This window comes from Sceloporus undulatus, chromosome 7, assembly GCF_019175285.1.
Source record: "Sceloporus undulatus isolate JIND9_A2432 ecotype Alabama chromosome 7, SceUnd_v1.1, whole genome shotgun sequence".
Classification (NCBI taxonomy): Eukaryota; Metazoa; Chordata; class Lepidosauria; order Squamata; family Phrynosomatidae; genus Sceloporus; species Sceloporus undulatus.
In genome coordinates this window covers 22,170,996-22,196,287 of record NC_056528.1, presented here as the reverse complement: position 1 = coordinate 22,196,287, position 25,292 = coordinate 22,170,996, and the positions used below count along the sequence as shown (strand labels likewise).

Below are 25,292 nucleotides of genomic sequence, written 5' to 3'. Positions count from 1 at the left end.
TAACTCTTCATCCTCCCTTTCACCTTTGCATTACTATATTTTACCTCATTAACTGCAGCTGGAGGAGCCACAAAGGTCTAGTAGAGTGTCCTCTCTAGGAATCTCTATGTCTTTCAGTGCAACTTTTAGTTGAAAGTTGACCATAGAGTTGCACCGGAGGACCTAGATATTCCTAGAGAGGACATAGTAACCAAATCTGCGAATAATCAAATCCGCAAATATCAAAGCTGCAAATATGGAGGGATGTGTATATATTGTTGATTTCTTTCTTTATTGTTGTAACCCGCCTCGATCCTTTTGGGGGAGGCAGGCTATAAATATTATTATTATTATTATTATTATTATTATTATTAGGCTTTTTGCTATTTTTGTTAATTCTGTCCTCCTCAAAATTCCTGTCATTTATATTACGGGGCCTCTCTAAAGTCTAAACTCTTAATTTTTGTTTTTACTAGCTTCATATATATATATATATATATATATATATATATATTAAAATATATATTATATATATATTATATATATATATATATATATAGTCACACACACATATTTATTTGTGTGTTGAATCCAAATTATCCATTCCCTCATTATTAATGCCCTCCTACATTATGCCTTCTCCTCCCTCCCTGCCCTAGATACTACATTTCCCATCTGCTTTGCGGCAGAACCATTTTCTCCCCTCCTCGCGCATGCCCATCCCTCCTCCCAGAACTACATTTCCCAGACGGCTTTGCGGCCTCGAAGGGCCTCCTCGCTTTCGAGCCACCGCCGCCGCGACCACTACCACGCGGCCTGCCATGGCGGACGGAGCGCTGAGCGTCGGCGTCAACCTAGAGGCCTTCGCCCAGGCCATCGCCGCCATCCAGGCGCTGCGCTCCAGCGTCACCCGCGTCTTCGACTGCCTGAAGGACGGCCGGCGGAACAAGGAGGCCGCGGAGAGCCGCGAGAAGGGCTTCGTCCTCGCCTTCCAGGAGTGCCTCCACTCCGTCAACAGGGACCTCGGGTGAGCGGGGGGGGGGGGGTGGCCGGGCAACGCGCGCGCGGCCTCTCCCTGCGCGAAGCCTCTGTGGGAGTTTGGAGGCCTGGGGGAGTTAGGGTGAGGGAACGCGCATGCGCGAGAGGCACGGTGGGCGTTCTGTGTGCCTCTCTAGGAATCTCTAGGCCCTCCAGTGCAACTCTATGGCCAGCCTCTGACAAGTTGACCATAGAATTGCTCTGGAGGACGTACAGATGCCTTGATAGGTGTTTTCTCTAGGAACCTCTAGGTCCTCCAGTGCAACTCTATGGCCAACAGCTGACAAGTTGAACATAGAATTGCTCTGGAGGACTTACAAATTCCTAGAGAAGTGTTTCTTCTAGTGATTCTCTAGGCCCTCCAGTGCAACTCTGTGGCCAACAGCTGAAAGAAGTTGACCATACAATTGCTCTGGCAGATCTGGCTTCTGAAGGAACGGGCACAGCAGGTTTTAAATGCGTGAAAGCACTCCTGGTCACAGCAGAGACCTGGGCCTTCAGGTTCAAAGCTGAGTCCAAGAGTACCCCCAAATTGCAAAATGGGGAGTTAAACCTCCTTACTCCTCCTCCTCACTGCTGTGTATGAAGCCGATAATAGCAGTGACAGGCTCTGATGCCTCTCCTAGTCCAGAGGGAACTGTTTTGACATGAAGGGCCAAAGCAGACAGGCAGGAAAGAGCAGGGACCAACCAGCGCCTCCAGTTTATCCCAGTTCCTTTTTGCTCTGGTCTTCAGCTTGGCTTCCAGCTGCTTTGGAGGCGTGTGTTGTTTAACGCCACACTGCCTTAGCAACTGGATACCACTCCATTTTGACTCTCTGTTTCATCCCTTAGTCGTCCGTCCAGTCGTCCCCTACCCTCAAAACCTGGAGAGACGGACAAGCCTTGGCAAGGTGTTCAGGTGTTCATAAACACAGGACACAAGGGATGTCTGAAAATGGAGCACATTAGTTTTCTGCAGCTCTGGAGAATAGGACCTGGAGCAATGGATTCAAATTACAGGAAAAGAGATTGCACCGCGACATTAGAAACAACCTCCTGAGAGTAAGAGGTGTTCGACAGTGGAATATACTACCTTGGAGTGTGGTGGAGTCTCCTTCTTTGGAGGTTTTTAAACAGAGGCTGGATGGACATCTGTCAGGGATGCTTTGATTGTGTATTCCTGCATGGCAAGATGCTGGACTTGATGGCCCTTGAGGTCTCTTGTAACTGTATGATGCTGCTGTATGCATGGGGAATTCACAACAGGTGTAACCTTCAATGTGGAGTGTTTTGCTCCTCTCTCGTGCCTAGACCAGAAGTCTCTGCAAATTCCATATTTTGAACGAACTGGGGAAAAGTTTCCCCGATTTAAAAAATTCCAGAAATGCTGTATTTCTAGGCATGTTCTGCCATTGATTTTGAACCATTTTCTCGTTTCTTCTAATTTGATATCCATCTAACTCTCCAACACATCTCTATCTCTTCTCCTTTCCCTGTTTTAATTATAATTTCATGCACTCCCTTGTAATAAGATGAAATAGTTTCAGTCAAGGGAGATCAGTTCTCCAGGAATAGGTGTGATGAAACACGTGAAATTGAAGGCTTTCATGGCCAGCATCCATAGTTTTTTGTGAGTTTTTCAAGCTATGTGGCAATCATAGAATCATAGAATCGTAGAGTTGGAAGAGACCACTAGGGCCATCCAGTCCAACCCCCTGCCATGCAGGAAATCCAAATCAAAGCATCCCCGACAGATGGCCATCCAGCCTCTGTTTAAAGACCTCCAAGGAAGGAGACTCTATCACCCTCTGAGGGAGTGCATTCCACTGTCGAACAGCCCTTACTGTCAGGAAGTTCTTCCTAATGTTGAGGTGGAATCTCTTTTCCTGTAGCTTGCATCCATTGTTCCGGGTCCTGTTCTCTGGAGCAGCAGAAAACAAGCTTGCTCCCTCCTCAATATGACATCCTTTCAAATATTTAAACAGGGCTATCATATCACCTCTTAACCTTCTTTTCTCCAGGCTAAACATACCCAGCTCCCTAAGTCGTTCCTCATAGGGCATGGTTTCCAGACCCTTCACCATTTTTTTCGCCCTCCTTTGGACACGCTCCAGTTTCTCAATGTCCTTTCTCAATTGTGACGCCCAGAACTGGACACAATATTCTAGGTGGGGCCTGACCAGAGCAGAATACAGTGGCACTATTACTTCTCTTGATCTAGACACTATACTTCTATTGATGCAGCCTAAAATAGCATTGGCCTTTTTAGCTGCCGCATCACACTGTTCACTCATGTTCAACTTGTGGTCTACATGGACTCCTAGATCCCTTTCACACGTAGTTTCATTCAGCCAGGTGTCACCCATCCTATATCTGTACATTTTATTTTTCCGCCCTAAGTGCAATACCGTACATTTCTCCGTGTTGAATTTCATTTTGTTAGCTTTGGCCCAGCTTTCTAGTCTATTCAGGTCATTTTGAATCTTGATCCTGTCCTCTGGGGTATTAGCTATTCCCCCTAATTTGGTGTCATCTGCAAATTTGATAAGTATGCTCCCAATTCTGTCATCCAGGTCATTGATAAAGATGTTGAATAGCACTGGGCCCAGGACAGAGCCCTGTGGGACCCCACTGGTCACTTCTCTCCAGGATGAAAAGGCCGGTCAACCAATTACAGATCCATGTAACAATGAAGAAACCATCCACAGATGCTGACGAAACATCAGGAAGAAACTCTTCTAGAACATGGCCACATAGCTCGAAAAACCCACAAAAAACTATGCATGTATATTGTTTTGTTGCTAATGGCAGGCCTCAGGGTAAGAGGGTCTGCAAAAGAGACATTAATCCTCTTTTGCCAACCCTCCTACCCTGAGGCCTGCCATTAGCAACAAAACAATATACATACAAATCACCCCTGCCTTTCCAGGTCACACAATATATATACCGAAATCCTTTTCAGGCAAACATTATCTGAAGATGCCCATAGCCACAGATGCTGGCGAAACGTCAGGAAGAAACTCTTCTAGAACATGGCCACAGAGCCCCCAAAACCCACAAAAAACTATGTGATGAAACTGTTGGTTAGAATTTTGGATTGGAGATTGAAAAAACTGGATTGCAATCCCTATTTGGTCATGGGAAATGTGTCAGGTCATAGCCAGATCTAGCTCCCAAAGCTGTAAGGAAGAAAATAAGACAATCCCTTGTAAACACTCCCGCTTTGGTGTGTGTGTGTGTGTGTGTGATATAAATATAATATTCCTTTATGTGGAAATATACAAAGATGTGTATATAATGGGAATTCAGGCTTTTCCCTCATGGTTTTTTCATAGTTTTCATGTCTTGAGCAATTTCTCCAGCTTGTTTTCTAACCTTTTCCTGCAATTGCAGGCACTGAAAATCATTTTTTTAAAGGACAGTCAATATTTTTTTTCTTGACTAAAAACCTGTCATTATTTTCAGTAGTAGAATATGGTAGGACAGTTTTTCTAGCATGTTTTAGAATATTGTGAAATCATAATACTGTAGAAGAGCTTTAAAAAACCCAACGCTTCTTTAAGTAATCCATTCTAATAACATTTATTTCCTTTCATTTCAGTGAATTGGAACGTCTTAGTAATCTTGTAGGCAAGCCATCTGAAAACCATCCTCTTCACAACAGTGGACTGTTGAGTTTAGATCCTGTGCAGGACAAGACGCCTCTCTACAGTCAACTGCTTCAGGCCTATAAATGGTCAAACAAGGTAAATCAAAATGAAATGTATTCCTGTTAACTGGCATTGTAGCGGGGTTAAATCTTTGGGTTGTGTCTCAGCAAGAATGTGCCCTGAGATATCTAGAAGGGTGGTGATGCTTTGAAGCACCACTGGGACGGACTGAACTGTATTCCCAAAGCTTTTGGAGGCCCCTATTTCCTTCTGTTGCTAGGCTGTCTTAGCTGCTTGTCTGTTCCTTTAACATTGTAAGAAGCAGCTCATATAGCCTCAGTGTCCTGCTCTGCTAAAGAATGAGAAGAACCTGGAAGCATTAATTTTTTAGATGACAGTTCCCTAAATCCCAAAGCTAAAGCTACGATAGCTGGAGGACTCAAGGAATATTAGTCCGAGAAAGTAGTTTTTGAACCTGTGGAAATAATACCAGGATAGATAGCCATGTGCATTGTCTCTCTTCCTTTGCTTAAAACGTTACTATTGGTTGTAAAAGAGGAATTAATCCAGAGTGAGGGTGTTTTGATACCTGCATGATTCCTCATAATGCTTGTGTTTCATTATGACAGTACAAAATTGAGGAGAGTTAGTGAGTGACATCTTACAATCACATTTGCTCCATCTTCCTTGGCGTTGTGTTAAAGGCTGTTCTTACTTATTGCCCTTCTGGATTGTAACTTGTGTTTTGTATATTCATCTACTCATTGCCCTTGGCATGTAACTTGCATGTCCTTGCCCCAATGCATGCCTCAGGCATTGCCTGTTAAGGTGTTTCGATGGATTCTGCAGAAGCTGCAACAAAATAGTTTGTGAGACAATCTGTGTGAGAACTTAATAGGACAGCTATCTTAAGTCAGCATTTGATATTCGTCATACTAAAACAAAAATCTTTTTGACACCTTCCTTGTAAATCTTTCCAAGACCTTTGAGTCTGGCATCTTTTATGATGGATTAATAATAACCGCTTTCTGATTTTAAAGCAGCTGGTGCAGTATAATAAATGAATCCCCCCCCCCCCATTCCAAATGGCTATTAAAGTTGGGTCTAAGGTAAAATGATTCCATGTTTTGCTGCTTTGCTTTCAGGCTTTTGAAGTGCTTCATCTTCTGTGATTTGTGGGGGTGGGATACAGAGAGTTTGACAAATGAAATTAGGTGCCTTAGAACAAATAATCAATCCCTTCATTTGAATATTGTCTAGAATAGAAGTGGGCAGCCTAGAGACCAGGGTTTTTTGTTCTACATCTTCCACATTCACAGCCATTATGATGCCTGTGGCTTGTGGGAGTTGTAGTGAAAATCATCCAGAAGGCACAAGATTGTCTGTTGCTGATCTAGACTGATTGGAAGAGGCTCTGAAGAACTTCAGACAGCCACCTTTCTGAGTTATACTTGGAGATGTGAGGATCAAATCTGGAACATTCTGCTCCTTAGCTGTGGTCTTGCCCCTTAAGCAAGCAGAAGAAACCTGGAAGCCCTGTTACATCAAGGCTGGCTCACCTGCATGGCCCCTGCCTAGCAGTAGCAGCAGCTCTCATACAGCTTCAGTTTTTGTTACTGTTAGCTGCCCTCGAGTTGGCCTCCAAGACTCCCTGTCCTTAGCCTCTCTGCCCAGGTCCTGTAGGCTCATGACTGGGTCCTCCTTAATAGAGGGTATACACCAAGCATGCACCTTCTTTTCCAGCTGCCCTCCACCTTTCCTAGCATCATTGTCTTTTCTAATGATTCATTTTTCCTCATGATGTGTCTAAAATACAAAAGCCTCAATTTGGTCATCTTGGCTTCCAGAGAGAGTTCAGATTCTAGAACAACTGAAAAACAAACAAACAAAAAACCTCAAGTAAGACGGAGGTACTCGCCATAGGGAATCCGAATCCGGGTGTGGAGATATGCCAACTGGTCCTAGATGGGGCCACACTTTCCCTAAAGGCTGCGTTCGCAGCTTGGGGGTGCTCCTAGACTCACCGCTTCAGTTATCATCTCAGATCAGTGCGACAGCCAGGAGTGCCTGTTATCAGCTTTGGCTGATACGCCAGCTGTAGCGTTACCTGGAGCTGGGTGACGTAGAAACAGTGGTACATGCTCTGGTAACCGCTCGTTTTGACTTCTGCAATGCACTTTACATGGAGCTACCCTTGTGCCAAGTTCGGAAGCTTCAGCTAGTACAAAATATGGCAGTCAGACTGGTCACTGGCAAATCCAGGTTGGACTATATAACACCCATCTTAAAAGCTCTCCACTGGCTGCCAATCAGCTTCTAGGCACAGTACAAGGTGTTGGTTATACGGCTCTATGTGGCTTTGGTCCAGTGTCATCATAGTATGTTGACTTGAATGTGTGTGTAAGAATTAACTGGCTAAAAAGGTGTGAGGGAGAAAGCAGGCAAGAAGAGGCATGTAGCTAAGCACATGTGTGCACATGCATGTGAGCGAGATAGAGAGAAGCATGTGTGTGTTGCAAACAAAGAGATAAAGGAATCCTGTGTAGCACCTTTTGAGACTGAAAGAAATTTCTGTCAGAGAAATCGGTGAGAGGGTCAGAGAATTAGTGTGAATGAACCCCTGCAAGAGTAAGCATGTGAAAGAAAAAATGTGAGAGAAATAGTGTGAAGGGGGTGAGAGAGAGAATGAATATACATGTGAGAGTCTCGGGGGGCAGGGGGAGAGAAACAGGGTTGCTTGGAAGATAGTTCTGAAGGGCCTCCAAATTTTCTGTCAATCCTGATGCCTCCAATGGCTGCCCAAAGGAGTCTTTGTTCATCTCTCCTTGGCCCCCACCCAGCCAACGCCCTGTCCACTCACTTATACACTTTCCTGAACCAGAGGAGCATCTTGTCGAGAGCCTCCACTGTGAGTGGGAGTCCCCAGCTGGCCGGGCAACCAGGAGGGTAGAGGTGGCAGCACAGAGCAGCAGTGAGCCCAGGCACATGCTATGCTACAGCAGCTTGCTGGAAGTAGAGTGCTTGCACTGTTTCTCCTCAACTGGCCAGTCTGACATGCCATTCATTCAGGATCAGAGCCACTGTCTCCAAGGGGGCCCAGCCAGAGCCAGCTGATGGTGACTTCCCCAACAAGAGGTACAGTCAGACCATCACAGACGCTGGCTCTCCTTCAGCCTCCATGTGGCTAGGGTGCACTGGACTCAGCAGGCACACTGATTGAGACTTCAGCAGTGTCTCATCCCGAGAACAAGGGCAGTGATGAGATGGGTGGGAGAAGAAGAAGCGGCAGCATGGGATGGGCCCCATCAGAGCCATGAGTGAGTGAGCTCCTCTTCCTCCTTCTCCTCTTCTGCTCCAAGTGCCCTCCTCACCTTTCTCCCCCCCCCCCCCCAAGCACAGAAGAAAGTCTGAGAGGAGGGGGGGGGCGGGACCTCCAACTTATGCCCCCCCTTGTGCAACTCTCTCACACTCCCTGGAGGTCCTACTCCACACCTGAGACCCACTGTCTTAGTCCACATCCCATGATTGGACATACACTCTGCAAGCTGTACAGCCTGTACACTGTTAAAGTATACATTATAAACACCTATTCAGTTAATGGCTTTATCCTATAACAGTCAGCAATCCATTAGTTAAAGTTACCGAGCTGATCATTTAGGACATTTGGAGAGTACTTTGTACCTTTTGCCAGGATGGGTAGAAACCAGCTCATTCATACCACCAAATATAAATCACCCAATTGAATTTGTTGAATTTAATAAAAGAGCTGAAATTACTTCCTCAGGTAGGTCCATTTTAGAATTAGTATTTCTTTATTTCCATATGTCCTTGAAGAAGTTGCTTAATGCCCATGTCCCTTTTCACTGTAATGACTAGAGATGCTTTGTACCAGTCAACTAAATAATTTAAATAAAATATTCCTTGCCTCAACAGCTGAAAAAACAAAAGATTGAGATTATTAAAGAGGGGCAGGGAATTTTCTCAGCATGAAAGGGTAGAGATGCATGGTATGTAGTGTGGGAAGCCAATTCCTGCAGGGCTTTGCTCGGCAGGGTGACACATTTTTATAATGGAGACTTCCAGCAGGAGATTGCCTTACAATAATGACAGAACTCCTTAACTTAGGCTCTTGTCTCTAGGCATTGCAGAACAAAGAGGACTGCAGCATTGGCTGATAACTGCCAAACACATTCATTTAATTGGCATGTTGAAAAGCTGTATAAACATCTGGGGCCATACTTAATACCAGGAAAAAAAAGGGGGTGGGGAGAGTGGGAAGGGGAGCCTGGGCTGTTTATTGTTAGACATGTATTATGGGATCTGACAGAGCAGGCACCTGTGTAGTACTGTTTTAGGCACAAAAGGGGTGAGTTAATGGCCACCCATCCAATACAAATACCTTGCCTTTCCTGGGGCTAGTTTTGACATTAATGGTTTCATACCTTCATTCATTGTGCATTTTATATATTCTGGGTCATGGAGACCATTGTTACAGCTCTGTGGACACTTTGCTGCCCTGCAGATAGGATGCTTTTGTGGGGGGAAATGAGATGATGGTGCTTTGCCTAGGTTTTCCAGAGCCTGCTGGTTTGTCTCTTGTCTTGCAAGGTTCTGCTGCCAAAGTGATGATCGGTGGCCTCTGTGGCAGTTCTCTGTGTACTGCTTGCTGGTGCAGCTTTTCCTTTGATTAATTTTTACTTTTCTAAGCTGAGTGACCCAAGGGCTGCAGCCCAAGGATAATTAAACACAACATTTCCTTGAAAAATACACACATTTGGAATAGTGTGTCACTATGAAGAGTTTTGCTGTTCTCTGAAGATACTTTGCAGAATGCAAGGGACAATGCTGAGTTTCCCATTTTGGGGGGATGCTTTCCATTCCCTTAGAAATGTAGAGATCCTATAGTGGGTACCTTACAGATCTGAAGTGGAATCAAAAAGCTTTGGAGCAAGGCAGATTACAAAGCTGGATAGCAGTTTAAGAGTGAACTGTCCTGGGTGCTGAGGATTTGACCTGCAGTACAGACAGAAATTTATTACTGCACCTAACAGTACTTGGAGAAGGGATGGGAAGTGTGTGCTCTTCCAGATGTTATTGAACTGCAGTTCCCAGCATTCCTCAAACAAACAAAACCACAAACAGATTCATTTATATACCGCTTCATACCGAACTAGCAGTGTTTAAGCGGTTTACAACTAAGCTAATTGCTATGCTGGCGATGGATGGTGGAAGTTGGAGCACTCAACAGGTTCTATTCTCGCTTAGAATATATGAAGCAGTTTCATATATATGAGGTCAGATAACCTTACAGCAATCCTGTCAGGTGGGTCAAAAATATTCCCATGTTATTGCAGGTAGAAATCAGTGATGCCTAAGACATCTGAGACAAATTGAGGATTTCTCATCTCTTAGTCACTGTATTTCTGTAGCTCTTCAGTCCTGCCTGTCCTTGCCTTCAATCCAAAAAGTATAGTGATTACTTCAGGAAAACCCATCTGTGTAAACTATATAATGCTTCCATCAAATCATGTCTTCCTCTCAGTGCATGTGTAATAATTTTGGTGTTGCTACTGCCAGTGGTCTTACATATAAGTAATGTTTAATCTGTACATAATAAGGAGGGTAGACAGTACTGGATTACTTCAGATTGCAGGTGTACAGTGCTATTTCTATCTCTCTTCTCTTTGGAAAGCTGCAGATGTTTAAAAATAGCAACTTTAAATATAAGTGAGACTTAATCAAACTAATATCAAAATAAATCAAATTAGCCTTGTAATTGCAGAGTGTTTTGTTTTCTGGTGCACAGAATAGAGCTACCTTCCACAAGTTGATACTGCCCAAATATTTTGGACTTCAGTGCTAATGATTCTTCACCATTACACATAATGGAGTTAATAGGAGTTGTAGCAGCTTAGGAGAACTGTAATAGAACATTAAGAAGCGAGGCCTGCTCCCACTTCTGCTGATAGTCGGAAATGATACTTGGAAAGGTTGTTGTTGTTATTTTGGACCACAACTCCTGGCTGAGGGATTCTGAAGAAGCCAAAATGACTAAGCTCACATTGTTGTACTTTGGCCATATCATGAGAAAACATGACTCAGTAGAAAAGACAAGAATGCTTGGCAAGGATAGAAGACAGGAGAAAAAGAGGAAGACTGCATTCCAGATACATAGACTCAGGAGCAAAGCAGACTGCCCTGAAGGAGCGGCTCTGCGCCACCTCTTTGAGTGCCAGGTCAGGGTGGCTTCAACCGCCCCAATCCAATGTTTTTTCTGGGCCAAAAAGAAGCAGCAAAATGCCACTACTTTTTGAACCGGAAAAAGGGTGCCCTTGCTACTGTGGAGGCACTTTTTGATGCTCCTTCTGGCGTGTGAGGTGTGAATGCTGCACCAAAGGAGTGGTGCAACACCATCCGCCATGCGGTCAGAGAGGCGGTGTGACACCAGCATCAAGATGGCATTGGGGTGTGTGTCATCAAAATGCCACACACCCATGCTGCCTCGATACTGGCGCTTACTGCCGGTCTGTACAGCCTCTCAAACGAGGAAGCCACGAATGCCCCGAATCTGCAAGACTTGAGAAGGGTGGTTGATGATAGGGTGACTTGGAGGTCTCTTAATCATAGAGTCACTATTTGGGATGAAATTAATTTGACATGAAACTTTTATGTAAGAAAACGCACACTATCTGATTATTGCAGTTCTTGGTCTTGTTTTTTTCTCTCAGTTCTTCTTTACATCTGCTTAACATCATGTTAGGCTAGGAGAGATAATAATTTTCTCTGTTTTACTAATGTTCCTGGTTTCTCTGTTTTATTGGTGGGGGGGGGGGTTTGTCTGCTTCTAATAAACTGACAAAACCAGAGCGTTTCAGCTCCATTTGTAACAAAAAACATATTTAAAAAAGGAAATTCAGTTGATAAATGTTTGACTGAATTGCGCTTTTCATAGAGTCATAGAATCATAGAGTTGGAAGAGACTGCAAGGGCCATCCAGTCCAATCCCAATATATCATGCGTGATCTGTATAATTGTATCATAATGTATATAATGCATTTTACATTCTTGAAGTAAGAAAGTGGTTTCCAGTGTCAAAGATACCGATATCACATTTTTCAATTTTATTTTTTGTTCTCAAAATGTTTTTCCCCCATGATTTAATTTTTTTTACATCTCTCTTCTAGAGTGAGGAAACAGATGTGGTTGCATTTCCATGGCAATTTAACCTAGAACTGTGCTTCTTAAATTAAACCTACATTTCTGGGCATACTGAACAGTTGATTGTCAGGCTACTTGGAAAGGGATTTGAGCAGCGCATATAGAGACAGTGTACCTTATTACCTTGCAAGAATGGTAGGTTTTAAATAACGTCCTTTACTTCCTTTTTGCTTTTCTAAACATTTAGTACATTGCATATTTAAACAAGGGAGCAGATGCCCCTTCCCTGATGATAATGATGGCTGCATTTATTTGGTCTTTGATGGGAGGATCAGAAGTAGCAAGGAGTGGATAGGACACAGACAATCACGGTTCTTCTCCTAAAGTTGAGAATCCAAGTACTGTATTTTCTTTAGGGACAAATGAAATGCCTTCTAGAAAACAGAGATACTTTGAATCAGTCCCTAAGAGAGCGCTGTTAGTAGATTACTAACAATTACTGAGTGAATTTATGTCCGAGTGAATTTATGTATATATATTTTGCTTTATCCTAACTAGAGTAGTGCTGAATATTATTGCACTCTAGAATGATGTCAAGGCTTAAGGTGTTTTCTAGTCAGCTATCAGAGATGCTACCCTTCCATGTCGCTTCACCTGTTATGATGTGAGTATAATATAATGGGATTCCTCTCCCTGATCCATGTCTTGTTGATACTCCCATGCACCATCATCTACAACAACAACAACAAATATACATAGGTGGAGCTATACCAGCATATGCAACTATCAGGATTATCGAGACTGGAGTGGATGGAAAGATTAATCATTCCCAGGCAGCAACGGCGATGTTGGCTGGGAGTGATGCGTTAAGGTCTACCATGTCTGTATGGTGGCAAGTTGGAGAAGGTTACTGTGCAGACTTCTTATTTAATACCTGTATGGAAACTGGATTTCCACTGCAAATAAATATATTATCTTTAGTAAGGCTTTTCCAGTGCAGCTCCTGAACAGTTTCAGTTTGAGGCTGTATGTGAAAGGTAATGGCCAGTGAGACATTCTTGATCTGTGTTCACCTACAGACTTAAATATACCAATAGCAAATATACTTTGTAAAATACAGAACCTTGTGGTGCTGCCAGAATCTAAATTGTTAATCTGTTGCTTTTCCCCCCTTTTTGCTTTTGCTGACCATTACAATAAAAGGAAAAAGCTGACTAAAGGGTTTTGTTGTGTGTGTTAAAGTTCCTTTGGGGCTGGACAGCTTGTTTTCACCAATATCCTAATTCAGTCTTAAATGGCTGCTGTTTATCCCGTAAATTGTTGAGTGTTTTTTTAAAAAAATCAACAACAGAATATCTAAAATCAATTTAGTTTCATTTTATTTTGGTAGCTTATCTTTTCATGTATGAAGTGAGCAGAAGAAGCTCTTGGTTTTTCAGCAAGAAAAAAAGCACCGGCCCCCCTCACCAAAATTCAATTTACTTTCATGGATATCTGGTCTAATATGGTAGGATGCTATTGCCTGTTTTTCCTTTGATTGAGGCTTTGTTGCTCCTTTGGAAGAACAGCACACATGTACACCCCTCTTGCCCTCTCCATATGCTTTCTATTTGGTTCTGTTTAAAATGTTGAAACTGTTGTCATGTTGAGATTTGAAACCTGTGATTTTGGGCCTGCCTTATGGCTCAGTGTGTTTCTTATTTCTGTGTATGTGCCATTCCTGCATGAGCATGCCTTTTTAACCAATACTCTTAAAGGGGGACTTTGTAGTTATCTAATTTTAGAGGATAGTGGAAGTTGAAGAATCCAGAGGATACTGGTCATTGTCTGGATCACATCTGAGGATCTAGTGGGGAAGATTGCCATTGAAATCAATTGTCAATGTATCCATCTATAACATTCAGATGTTATATTCCAGTGATACTATTTTAGAGGCAAAATACTTGTCAAGATGGTATCTAGTACTTAATATAAATATGGTGTGTAGAGAGATCTTGTAGCACCTTTGAGACTAACGGAAAGAAAGGAGTTGGCAGCATGAGCTTTTATAGTGCTTCATGACAGATTAGTGGAAGAAAACTATGCTGCATTTTAGGGCAGGAACAGGTCAAATCAAAACTTTATTGCTTTTGACCAAAGGTCATTGCACAGCACAAGGAACAGGTCAATATCAGGCTTGCAGGATGTACTGGGGAGGGGATTAAATCAGTGGTCTGCCAACATATGTAGGTAGAGATGCACCAAGAATGACAGAACAGGGCCCCTCTGAGAGTATGCCTAGCCCAGGAACTCATCAATGTCAAGATCAAGTTCATGAATTTTTTTCAATGAAAATCCTTGGCTAAAAAGTAAAGGCTGTGAAATCCTGCTGATCACCTTGCAAATCACCCAGAAATCTACCCATAGATCCTCATCTACCTCCTGTGTATCCCTACTTTCTGGCATATTGTACACCTTAAGCACAAACATGATATGCATATGGTGAGCAGTTGTCTCTGTGATTCGGAAGCAATACAAAATGCCCATTGTGGTTGCAAAACTCTTGTGATTTATTACACATGTGGTAAGCTATACAGAAAAATATACATACATCATACCAAGCAAATGCCCCTGGTCTGCTGCTGGGAGCCTGGAGAGAGAGCAGTGGAGTGGACCCCTTCTGTACACAGAAGCATGGCACCTCATGCCTTAATGTCTGTGCTGAAGCTCAGACCTTATGTCTGTTCTATCTCTTGTAAGTGTTTAGATTCTTCCCTGTGCTTACATGCCATCTTCTACAGGCATTTAGGTTGGCAAATATACAAGACACATGATTTAGCCGAATCAAAGCAAGGTTTTGCTCAGAAAAGTGAAGGTGGCCTATTTTGGTGGCATGGAAAAGAACAGTGATGGGCCATACACTCCTTGATGCAATATGTCTTCCGGGGGTTGCCTGTACATAGTTGCAATCCTGGCGATCGCAGTTTACGGTGATGGTGAAGGGGAGGAATTTCTAAAATTTCTAGGAATCCAGGTGGTGCAGGGTTTAAATGCCGGTAGTGCAGCCAAAAGATTGGGAGTCCAATCCTGCAGGGCTCCATGTTGACACATTCTTCCATAGGTCAGTAAAATGAGTATCCATCTTGTTGGGGGCAATTGGCTAACACATTGTAAACGGCTTAGAGAGTGTTTAACACTGTAAAGTGGTATAGAAATGTATGTGCTATTGCTGATGCTAAAATTTCTCAGTGCCACAGACAGTTATACGTATGTCCCATTGAAAGGAGCCCTTACAGTAAAAGTGATTTAAAACTAATTTATGTTGGTGGGGTAATAATATCAGTTGCTAGAGGTAAGAACTGAAACTTGCTGATTGATCCTTGATTGTTCCTAGACCAAGAATTTTTCATTAGTCCTTATTCTTTGGTCACTTCAATGTATTGGATTAAAGAAAAATGACAACTTTCTTCCATTTCACAAAAATCGTCTGCTTGTGTACTTGGAGGCAATCCTGCTCCCCGTCAGCAGAAAGACAAGTGGTTGTTTCCAAGGCCTTCTGTTGGACAGAAAGAAGCAATAATATTTTGGCAGGCTTTTTCCCACATTCTAAGGAGCCTGACTTGGTACTTCTCTAGGATTAAGTGAGATTATAGGCATCTTCTCTCCATCCCTCTTGTGTATCTTGTATGAAAACACCCCAGTAAGTATTGATACAGCATTCATCTGCAAGAAGCTGACCTTTTAGTGTCTGCTGATACTGCAGTTTGAGGTGGTGGTTTTCTTGCAAGTGAAATCAATGGAGACGGTAACTTCTTCAGAAAAAAAAGGGGGGTTAGGTTTAGCAGCCATTTAAAGTTTCTCCTTAAATAGGGTAGGCTTCTCCATTGCATGCACACCTTTTTATTTTCTTCTGCAGAATATATTAGCCAGTCTACCAAGTTTAAAAGGCAAACTTGCATTTCAAGATAATAGAACATTATATAAAGAATATATAAATATATATCACTGAAGAATACACTTGTCCCTCCACATTCGCTGGGATTAGGGGCACAGGATCCCTGTGAATGTGGAAAAACCACAAATAACAAAGTATGTTTTTACCTGAGAGAACACCTCTCTAGGAATCTCTAGGTCCTCCAGTGCAACTCTGTGGTTGACATCTGCCAGATATTGACCATAGAATTGTGCTGGATGAGCTACAAATGCCAAGTGGCATGTTCTCTCTAGGAATCTCTAGGTACTTCAGTGGGACTTTGGGTTAAAGTTGACCATAGAATTGCACTGAAGAACCTAGATATTCATAGAGACAACATACTGTATTAAATAAATTGGTGAATAATCAAATCTGCAAAAGTCAAAGCCGCAAATGTGGGGGGACGAGTGTATATAAAACTACTATTTTGTAAGTAGTAGTCATTTGTGTTCTTTTATAATGGTGCCTTTTTCTATGGTGTGCTACACTTGCTCTATATTGGGGTATGGAACCTGTGACCGGGCAGAAGTTATTGGACTTTGTGAAGTCGAAGGCTTTCATGCCCAGCATCCATAGTTTTTTGTGGGTTTTTTGGGCTATGTGGCCATGTTCTAGAAGAGTTTCTTCCTGATGTTTCGCCAGCATCTGTGGCTGGCATCTTCAGAGAAGGCAAGAGGCTGTTTGAATGACATTGTGTTGGGTCTTCCTTATCAGAGAGGGCTTTTGCTGAGAAGCCAGACTAAATGTACGAAACAGCTACTGGGCAGCAGCAATAGTGGAGGCTGTGTGTGACATGGGCCAAGGATCTCTCAGAGATTTTTTTTAACACAACTTTAAAGCAGGTAATGAAGTAATTGATATAGTAGTTCTATATTTTTGTACCTTGGCTCAATCATTAAGCAGAATGGAGATCGCAGTCACAAAATCAGAAAAGTCTAGGACTTGGAACTTCTGGGCAGCTATGAAGGAAGACCATCAATTGCAAAGACAGATCATTTTATACCAAAGTCAGGATTGTTCATGCCATATTTTTCCCAATCTCTATGTATGGTTGTGGAAGCTGGACAGTGAATAAAGGTGATACGAAGAAAATCCATGCATTTGAGATGCACTGTGTTGGATGGCAAGGGGTTGAACTAGATGGCCCTTGAGTTGTCTTCTAGGTCTGGGATTCTATGATAAGAAGAGAGGATTTAATCTATATATACCAAAGGCTGTATCCTAACCTAGCTAGTGAATAGTTCAGGTAAAAAGAAATCTTTATCTCACCATCTTTCCAAAGATTTGGATTAGGTCTTGGGAGGCCTATGCAGCAATAGGTTGTTTGCTGTTAATGGGCAGGAATTTAATCTCTCATGCCATTGCGAGGGCGTCTCTTGGTTTATAACTTGGTGATATGAGATGAAGTAGGCATTTTATTCTGGCTCTTTCCTAAGAGGAAGTGATCTGCTTTTAAAAACCCATGCAGCTCCATGTTTCCATAATTGGAGAGTACACTTGAATGAGAGAAGGAGGAAGGTGCTTGATCTCTTGAAAATGGGTCTTCTGTTGGTCTGATGGCCTTCAGTGGCCTGTTACAGACTGCCAAAATAAAGCTGCTTTGGGTCTCTTTGGAGGTATGCTGTTTAAATGAAGCATGCATCCTAAGAATCCGGAAGCTGCACCAAAGCTGCGCTCCAGTGCTTAGGAATGGAGTGTGGCTTTGGTGCGACCTCTGGATTCTTAGGACCCATGCATCATTTAAATAGCATACCTCCAAAGAGACCCCAAGCAGCTTTATTTTGGCAGTCTGTAACAGGCCAGTGTGTGTATGTTGTGTCAGTTTCACTGCAAACTGTTATATTGCTTCCTTCCTCTTCATATTGATACTGTGGCTTTTAAAGCCATGAGAGGATTGCCTCCTCTCATAAAGGCTGTTCTTTGAGAACCAGGTGTTTGTTAATGGAATAGGCAATAACATTAGAATACCGTTTAGCATTAATGCTGCCCCTAGGTCATTCAAGTCTGTAATTACTAGGAACCTAAATAATACAGCATATCTTTGGGGACCTGAGCAACTTCTATTTCAAGTGTTTTGTCTTTGTTTCCTGCTTGTTATCCATTGGTATTTTTAAATTGAATACATTTATGGAATTCACATCACTTGTAATTTTATTTTTAAAAAGTCTGTTAACTTACTCCCGTTGTTAGGTGTTTTTTTTAAGACAGGTGAAAAGGGCACAATGCAATATGCTTTGTAACTTGAATTCTGATCAGTTTCCATCCCTCCTCCCAAGTTTTTGAAATTGGATAACTCCATTCTTGAACTTGGGAATCCGAACAACAGATGGTGCTGTTACAAATTAAAAGAATTTAAAGCAAGATCCATCAGCTGCCAACATGAAACACTATTTTTTTTTCAGAAGGGAAGGAGCTCATTATCAAGAGTATTTAAGCAAAGTAGGTATTTAATCTTCCTTAATCATTTGCATTCTTGAGAAGAAGGATACCAGTGGCAGCTGTCATGCCAGGCCAAGCCCTGTGAATATGCTTGCTTGTAATTACTTCACAAAATCTATTTTCATTCTGTTCACGCTGAGTACAATCAAAACTGAAGTCCAAAAGTGGGAAATATTTCCACAGGCATCTTGTTTATAATTAATTTGATTTTTTTTCTATCTTATTCCCTCACTTCAGGAAGGCAAATAATGTTTGTTATGGACTTTATGTATGTGTGTTTAGGCTTATTAACATTAGGGTCCCCCCCCCCCGACTCTTAAAATTTAAATGTAAGTCCAGAACTCAGTACACCTTTGGAAAATACTAATATGTTAACATGGATTCATGTCAAGCATTTCCCAGGTTACCCATTTTACACCATTAGCAAAACTAAAATGGTTTTGGCGGTGCAATAGAAAATTCAGGTGCGTTGTGGGGCTCAGTGTTCACTTGGCAATGCATTTTTATTCACTTTCTTTACCAGTGAGCTGTGAGTCTTGCAAGAATTAAATTGAGGTTCTGGAGAAAAGGAGACTGATGCAGTGAAAATCCCCTTGATGGCAATGGAGTCCTTCATGTCAAAGAGAAAACATGCAAGGTTGGGGGGGTGTTTTTGTAGACCTTTTTTTTCAAAGGGGAGAGGGGTGGGCTTAGATTCTTAAATTTGAAACATTACTTCCCACTTGAAGTAAGTTGAGTACAGGTGGGCTCTAGGATACAACTGGAAACGTTCCTTAGCAAATGCTGTTTGGATTGATTCCAATAAAATACTTAAATATTACAATATTTAAGTCTTAAATACTTAAGATTTAGAGTGTATACAATGCAAATGATAGCTGTATGGGTGAATGTGTTGATTAAATAGGTGGTTTTATTTTTAGGACGGAGCCCATAACACTCCCATTCCCTGTTCTTGCTTTGTGAGGGTCAACCCACACAGCAATAGGTCTGCTTTGAATCTGTTCTTCTGTGCCATTCATTTCCCTGTTTCTTTTTCTGACCTCATTACCTTCCACCACCCTTGACTCCTATTGGCTATGTGGTCAAGTGATGTTATCAGTGACATCATATAATGACATCACATGCTCCTGTAAACAGAATCATTTGAGTCACTAATTGGAGGCAGAATCAGAGTGGGCCGATGAAGGTAATGATTGTAAAGGCAAAGCAGTGGCAGTTTGAGAGAGAAGAGGCTGTTAAGCAGCAGCAAAACAACACAAATTATCAACATCTTTCTTCCCCCAGCAATCTGTTTAAGCTGGACTGAATCTGCTATTTTTGAAACACTATTAGAACTGCCAAAAAAAATTGCACAATGAAAAATGTTCAGTATGTATAGCCCTGGCCCTTTTGCCTGAGTCAGAGTTGGGGGCAGAAAATCTAGCATGTGTATTTGTCAGATCAAGAAAGTGTCAGGTGCTGGATTAAGTTGGACTTTAACAAGCATCCTCAAACAGATCCTCTACTCGCTCAGGAAAACATATTCACAAAGGTTTGGGGGGGGGGGGAACACTCACCCTGTCAAAATGGTTGCTGAGACACCTCTCTCCCTGGAAAGGACTGCATGGTTACCTTTGCCAAGCAACATGTACAGCAAGGGGTTGCATCTAGTGAATAAATATTTATATTGGTGAAAATGGACCTGTAGCCTAAAGGCCCTCACCATTCTGAATAATTATCAGCCAATCTTGAATATTCTCTTCTTGGCCAAGGTTCTGGAGTATGTGATGGCCTTCCAGCTCCAGGGGTTTCTGGATGAGACAGATTACCTAGATCCATTTCAATCTAGCTTCAATCCTGGTTATGGGATAGAGACAACTTTGGTAGCCTTGGTGGATGTTCTATGCAAGGAACTGGGCAGGGGATGTGTGTCTGTTTGGTTCTGCTGGGCCTCTCTCAGTGGCTTTCAATACCATCAATGTAGTACGTTGTATCTGTTTTTAACGTTTGTATGTTTTTTAACCAGTTTTGTAGTGTTTTAATGTGATGTTTTAAAGATTTACTTGAACGTTTTGTAAACATTTTTAGTATGTTATGGAAGCTGCCTTGGGTCCTGGCCTTGGAGAAAGGCGGCACATAAATAAAGTAAATAAATGAATAATAAATAAAATAAACCAATTATGGTATGCTTCTGGAACGCTTCTCTGAGAAGGGACTTGGGGGCACTGTTATGCAGTGCTTTCTTGGAGGAGTGGACTTAAAAGGTAGTGCTGGGGGACTCCTGTTTGACTCTCTGGCTGTTGGCCTGTGGGGTCCCACTGTTTTGTTCCCCATGTTGTTTAACATCTACATGAAACCAGTGGGGGAGGTCATCTGGAATTTGGGCATGCGGAGTCACCAATACACTGATGACATCTGTCTCTCCCTTCCATCCAAATCCAAGGAAGCTGCCTCTGTGCTGAACTAATTATCTTTTGTTAGTAATGGACTGGATGAGAGCAAACAGATTGAAACTTCTGGTCAGCCACAAGGCAGATCAGGGAATAGGATTCTGCCCATGCTGAAAGGGGTTACACTCTCTTTGAAATCTCAGGTTCATTGCTTGGGTGTTATGCTGTTTCAGCCATGGCAGTGGCCAAGAGTGTATTTGCCCAGTTAAAGCTAGTGCACCAGCTGTGACTGTTCCTTAGTATGTGAAATCTTGTTATGGTGACACATGCCTTGATTGCATCTCATTTGGACTACTGTAAAGCATCCTACAGGGGGCTGCCTATGGAAACTGTTCAGAAACCTCAGTGGGTCCAAAAAGCTGCAGCCAGAATGCTGACGGTTTTATGGAGCATACAATTTCCTTGTTGAAACAGCTTCACAGGCTACCAGTTTGTTTCTGGGCAGAGTTCAAAGTGCTAGTCGTGATCTGTAAAGCTCTATACAGCTTAGGGCCAGGCTATATCTGAAAGCCCATACATCCCCATACAAACTTGCCAGAATTCTAAGATCTACAGGGGAAGGCTTTCCCTTGGTCCCATCATCATTATATCACCATTAAAGATTTGGTTGATGAGGATATTCTCAGTGGTTGCTCCCACCAGCTAGAATGGCCTTCTGCGGGAGGCTAGGCTAACCCCCTCTTCTGTGAACCACCTTTGGTCTGACTCCGGGAGAAAGGCAGTGTATAAATGAAATAAATTTATAATAAAATAAATAAGTGGAAATGCCATTTTTGGGGGGAGAACATAGTTTGTTTCAAGTTAGAGTAAGGTGAACTAATTTGCAAATAAATTGTGTTGAAAGGTTACTGCTTTCATGGGCTGTTGTCACCTGGGAAAAGCTTTCAGGAACAGGGGAGACCAGTGGTCACATTATAAAAGCCCTAATAGGATGTACACACAGACATAAGGTTACCATGAGGAACAAACATCTAGACACATAATTTGCCAGTTTGTTCCTATCTTTTTAAAACCTTAAAAGTATTGTAATGAGTAATGGTGTTTTGTGTTGAATTTCTCTCTCTCTTTCAAGTCCTGAAATAAATGTACATGAAATAATAATAGGCATACAAGGAAATCTTATTCTAATTTCACTTGTCAGACAAGACACATTTTCTTCTATTATTTGCTGGAATACTGTATTCCATTATGAATCTTTTAAAACAAGCTACCCAAAATGCCACATTAAGGTAGTTTCCTCCTTACAGCTTTAGCTCAAGAGTATTAAAAACTGGCCCATCAATGACTTTGAAGAACGTGCAGATACAGACCTGGGATTGATTTTTGTGGAAGGGACCATTTCCTGACACTTTCAAGAAGCCATCGGGAATTTGTCTTTGCATGTATGCATGGTGTTCTATTGTTTGTTGTGTGCTTTCAAGTCCTTTCCGCAACCCTAAGGGACACTTACCACAGGATTCCTTACAAGTTTAATTCAGAAGTCTTTGCCTTCCTCTGATGCTGAGAGAGAGTGACTTGCCAAGATCACCCAATGGGTTTCCATGGCCAAATGATTTGAAATCTGTTCACCCAGAATCCTAGTCCAGCACTCAAACCATTGCACCATGCTGGCTCTCTCATGGTGCCCTTCCCTGTTAGAACTGAATGCTTTTGAAAGGGTATAATGTGACACAGGTATATCAGAGGATGTCTTTATACCCCCGGTCATAGCATACCAGTTCTAATTTGGCAGCAGCTTTCCAGAATTTCAAATAAGGAATGTATTCTAGTCTTTCCTGGAAATGGCAGGGATTGAACCTGGGGCTCTTCTCACACAAAAGTGTGATCTACCCTTGAGCCACACTTCCTGCTTGTGTTTGGAAATACATGAATGATTATTTCTTCTCTGTCGTATCTTAGCCAGTATGATTTATAGAACTACTTGCAGCCTTTCAGTATTACTGGCTTCGTTGTGGAAGCTAGTATTTGTACTAAACAACAACAACAACAACAACCATTCTAGTAAATGTGCCAAAAAGAACCAGTGTGGGCAGTCACATTAATTTAATTGAATTTGTTTCCGAGTAGTCACCGCAGATACCTGCGTCAAAGATGAATGTTCATTTTTCTTTAGTTCATGAATAATGAAGCATGGAAGGGAACTAGAACAATCTTTGCTTGCTCAGTATGTTAAGGTGACATACTGATGAATCTATGCTTTTCCCCCTTCAGTGTGACATGATATAAAATGTGGTGGAGGCAAAGTTAGCTCACATTTTCATTGAGCTGAAATGTGCCTGAAGGAAGACAATTAATTGTTAATCTGGTTCTTGAAAAGTATCTGGATGTTTGTGGATATGACCAGTCAGCGACAGTAAAAGATATTTGGAACTGTTGCAGATCTCCCCACAGCAACTTGAAACCCCAAATGCAGAATCAATAGGACTGTATTGAATTGGACTATCTATTCATACACAAACACTTCATATGTGATCTTTCTGTGCAGGGAGGAGGGATAATTCTTCAGCTGATGTTGCAGAGCGTTTGTATATGAATAAAGACAGCTGAAAACTTCTTTAGATCTTGTTGCTCTTGTTGTCTGTGAAACCTTAACAGACTGAAAAGTCTTGCATTTTCATCAACTCAGGCCACTTCATCAGATTCATTAGGACTAAAGTTCACAAACACACCAAATAAAATGTGTTCATCTTCAAGCCGCCACAAGGCTGTTTGTTGGATTTGATGCAACAGACTAACATGGTTACCCTTTTGCCTTGCATTTTCTTAAAGTAGCTTCCCAAGCTCCAGTATACCATATGCGACTGCGTACATTCTCAATTTAACAACAGCAGTGAGAGATATGCAACTCTGCATTCTGTTGGAAGCTGCCCCTTGTTTTTACAGCAGCTTGAAAGAAGATATGTTCACAGACTGTTTTGTGCCAGTGACTTTGTAGCAAAGGTTTTTCTCTTTGTTTGAGATTGATGACTACATATTTCTACAGCCGAGAATGTGTCTCTTCATAACCTTCCCTAGTGTTTCTTTCCCCCCCTTGTCCCTATCACTTTCCTCTTTGAATCCAATAAATGGAAAGCACTTGTGATCTTGCATCAGACAAGCTTGTGCTGGGGGCTCTTTTTGTATTTTGCCTACTTAAAAAAAAGATGGCAGGCTGTATGCCTGCAAGGCAAAGGGAGAGATTTAAATTGGTTTTAGCTGGTTGGGCTATTTCCCCTTCTCCCTACATGTTAAAGGCTTTGGTGAAATACACAATTTCATTTCAATTCATGTAGGCTTGCTTGTGCTAATGACATGTTTCTGCTTCTGAGATTGGAACTGTTTTATTATTAATATAACTGGCCAAGCTGAGGAGTCGTCTTACAGTTTAGAATAGAAGATAAGAAGCTTCAGTTGCCTTGTATGAAAATCTCAAATTGAAACTGAATATGGTATAAAAGTTTAACAGCACATGGTCAGCTAGAACATTCTGCCTTCCAAAAATAGTTCTACCTATATTATTGCTGCTTGGAATATTTAAAGCAGTTTTTAAAAAGTCAGATGTTTCAATTTGTTTGCCCAGCGGAGAAGTGTGTAAATGCAATCATATCCAGTCCCTTACCCCATGCCTGTTAAAATTCTCAAAGGATCTCTGAATGTTTTGCTGGCAGCACACATAAAAGGATAGTGCCTGTGGGATAGGATGTATCTGCCTTTCTTCTCTTTGGCCTGGAGTCCATCTGCCCACTGTAATTGAGGTTATTAAACATTATACCCCACTATAGTTTTCTTCTTCCTTAAAAATAGTGTCAATTATATCATCTCTCTTAATTGTGGTATAGACTAAGAGCATTCTACTTAACTAGGATTGGCTTAAAATTAATGTTAGCCTTGTTAATGGCAGTGCTTTTTACGGCAGACAGGAATGATGACAGGTGGCACAAAATTATGCCGGGAGAGGAACACCACTTCCGTTAATCATGGCTAACAGACAGCCTCTCTTGAATGAGTTGTGGCCCACAGAATCCTGTGACACTTTAAGGAGAAACATGTTTCTTACAGTATGGATGAAGTGGTGTATATTGGTATAAAGATATATCCTTTCCTGATCTGTATCCATATGTATATACACCTACCAACTCTGTAGCCAAGGAGTGACAGCTACCACACACCTGGGGGCCATGCACACACTTACTACAAGGCAGTGCCTCATGCTCTTTTCAGCTGCGTACTTAAGACCTTTGACCATTGGTTGTAGTGAGCTGAGATGTCTCCAGGCAAGGATGCCAAGGACAACATCAATTAAATCTTGGGAAGCCTGAAGAAACTGATATCAAAGCATTTGGATGTGTAACCTGTTTGTTGTAGAGATTACAATCTTTACTTGGGAAGAAACAGGGTGGATCAACAATATGATCAACACACACAATACACACTGATTTCTTGGTTGAAGTTTCCATTCTGATCAGTGATTGATCCAAGGTACGGAAAATCTTTAACTATTTCAGTTTTCTGATCCCTACATTGAACTTATGTACATCTTCCATTATCCTTCTGTTTGTTTTCTTAATGCTAACAGTTCCTAATTTCCAAGCAATTGGGAAGAATAAATCACCTTATCTATTCAAATTGTATGCAGAAAATGTAATAATCAGAGCAGGTTTAGACATGGAAGAAAAAGTAGTGAAGA

The 25,292-nt window shown here is 41.9% G+C and overlaps 1 protein-coding gene across 3 annotated transcripts in view; it reads left to right on the top strand.

Moving 5' to 3' along the window:
• Positions 1-713: 713 nt before the first annotated feature.
• The window catches only part of MED27 (mediator complex subunit 27), a 103,795-nt gene continuing 79,216 nt past the window's right edge, over positions 714-25,292 (top strand). The window contains exons 1-2 of one of the 3 annotated variants that reach the window (XR_006104996.1): positions 714-1,006; positions 4,600-4,744. Coding sequence is in view for 2 of the 3 variants with exons in the window: in XM_042478991.1 (XP_042334925.1) it covers positions 801-1,006; positions 4,600-4,744 (351 nt within the window). In the remaining variant the exon portion in view is untranslated. The remainder of the gene's footprint in view (positions 1,007-4,599; positions 4,745-25,292) is intronic. The other 2 variants (XM_042478991.1, XM_042478990.1) reach the window with 2 other exon arrangements.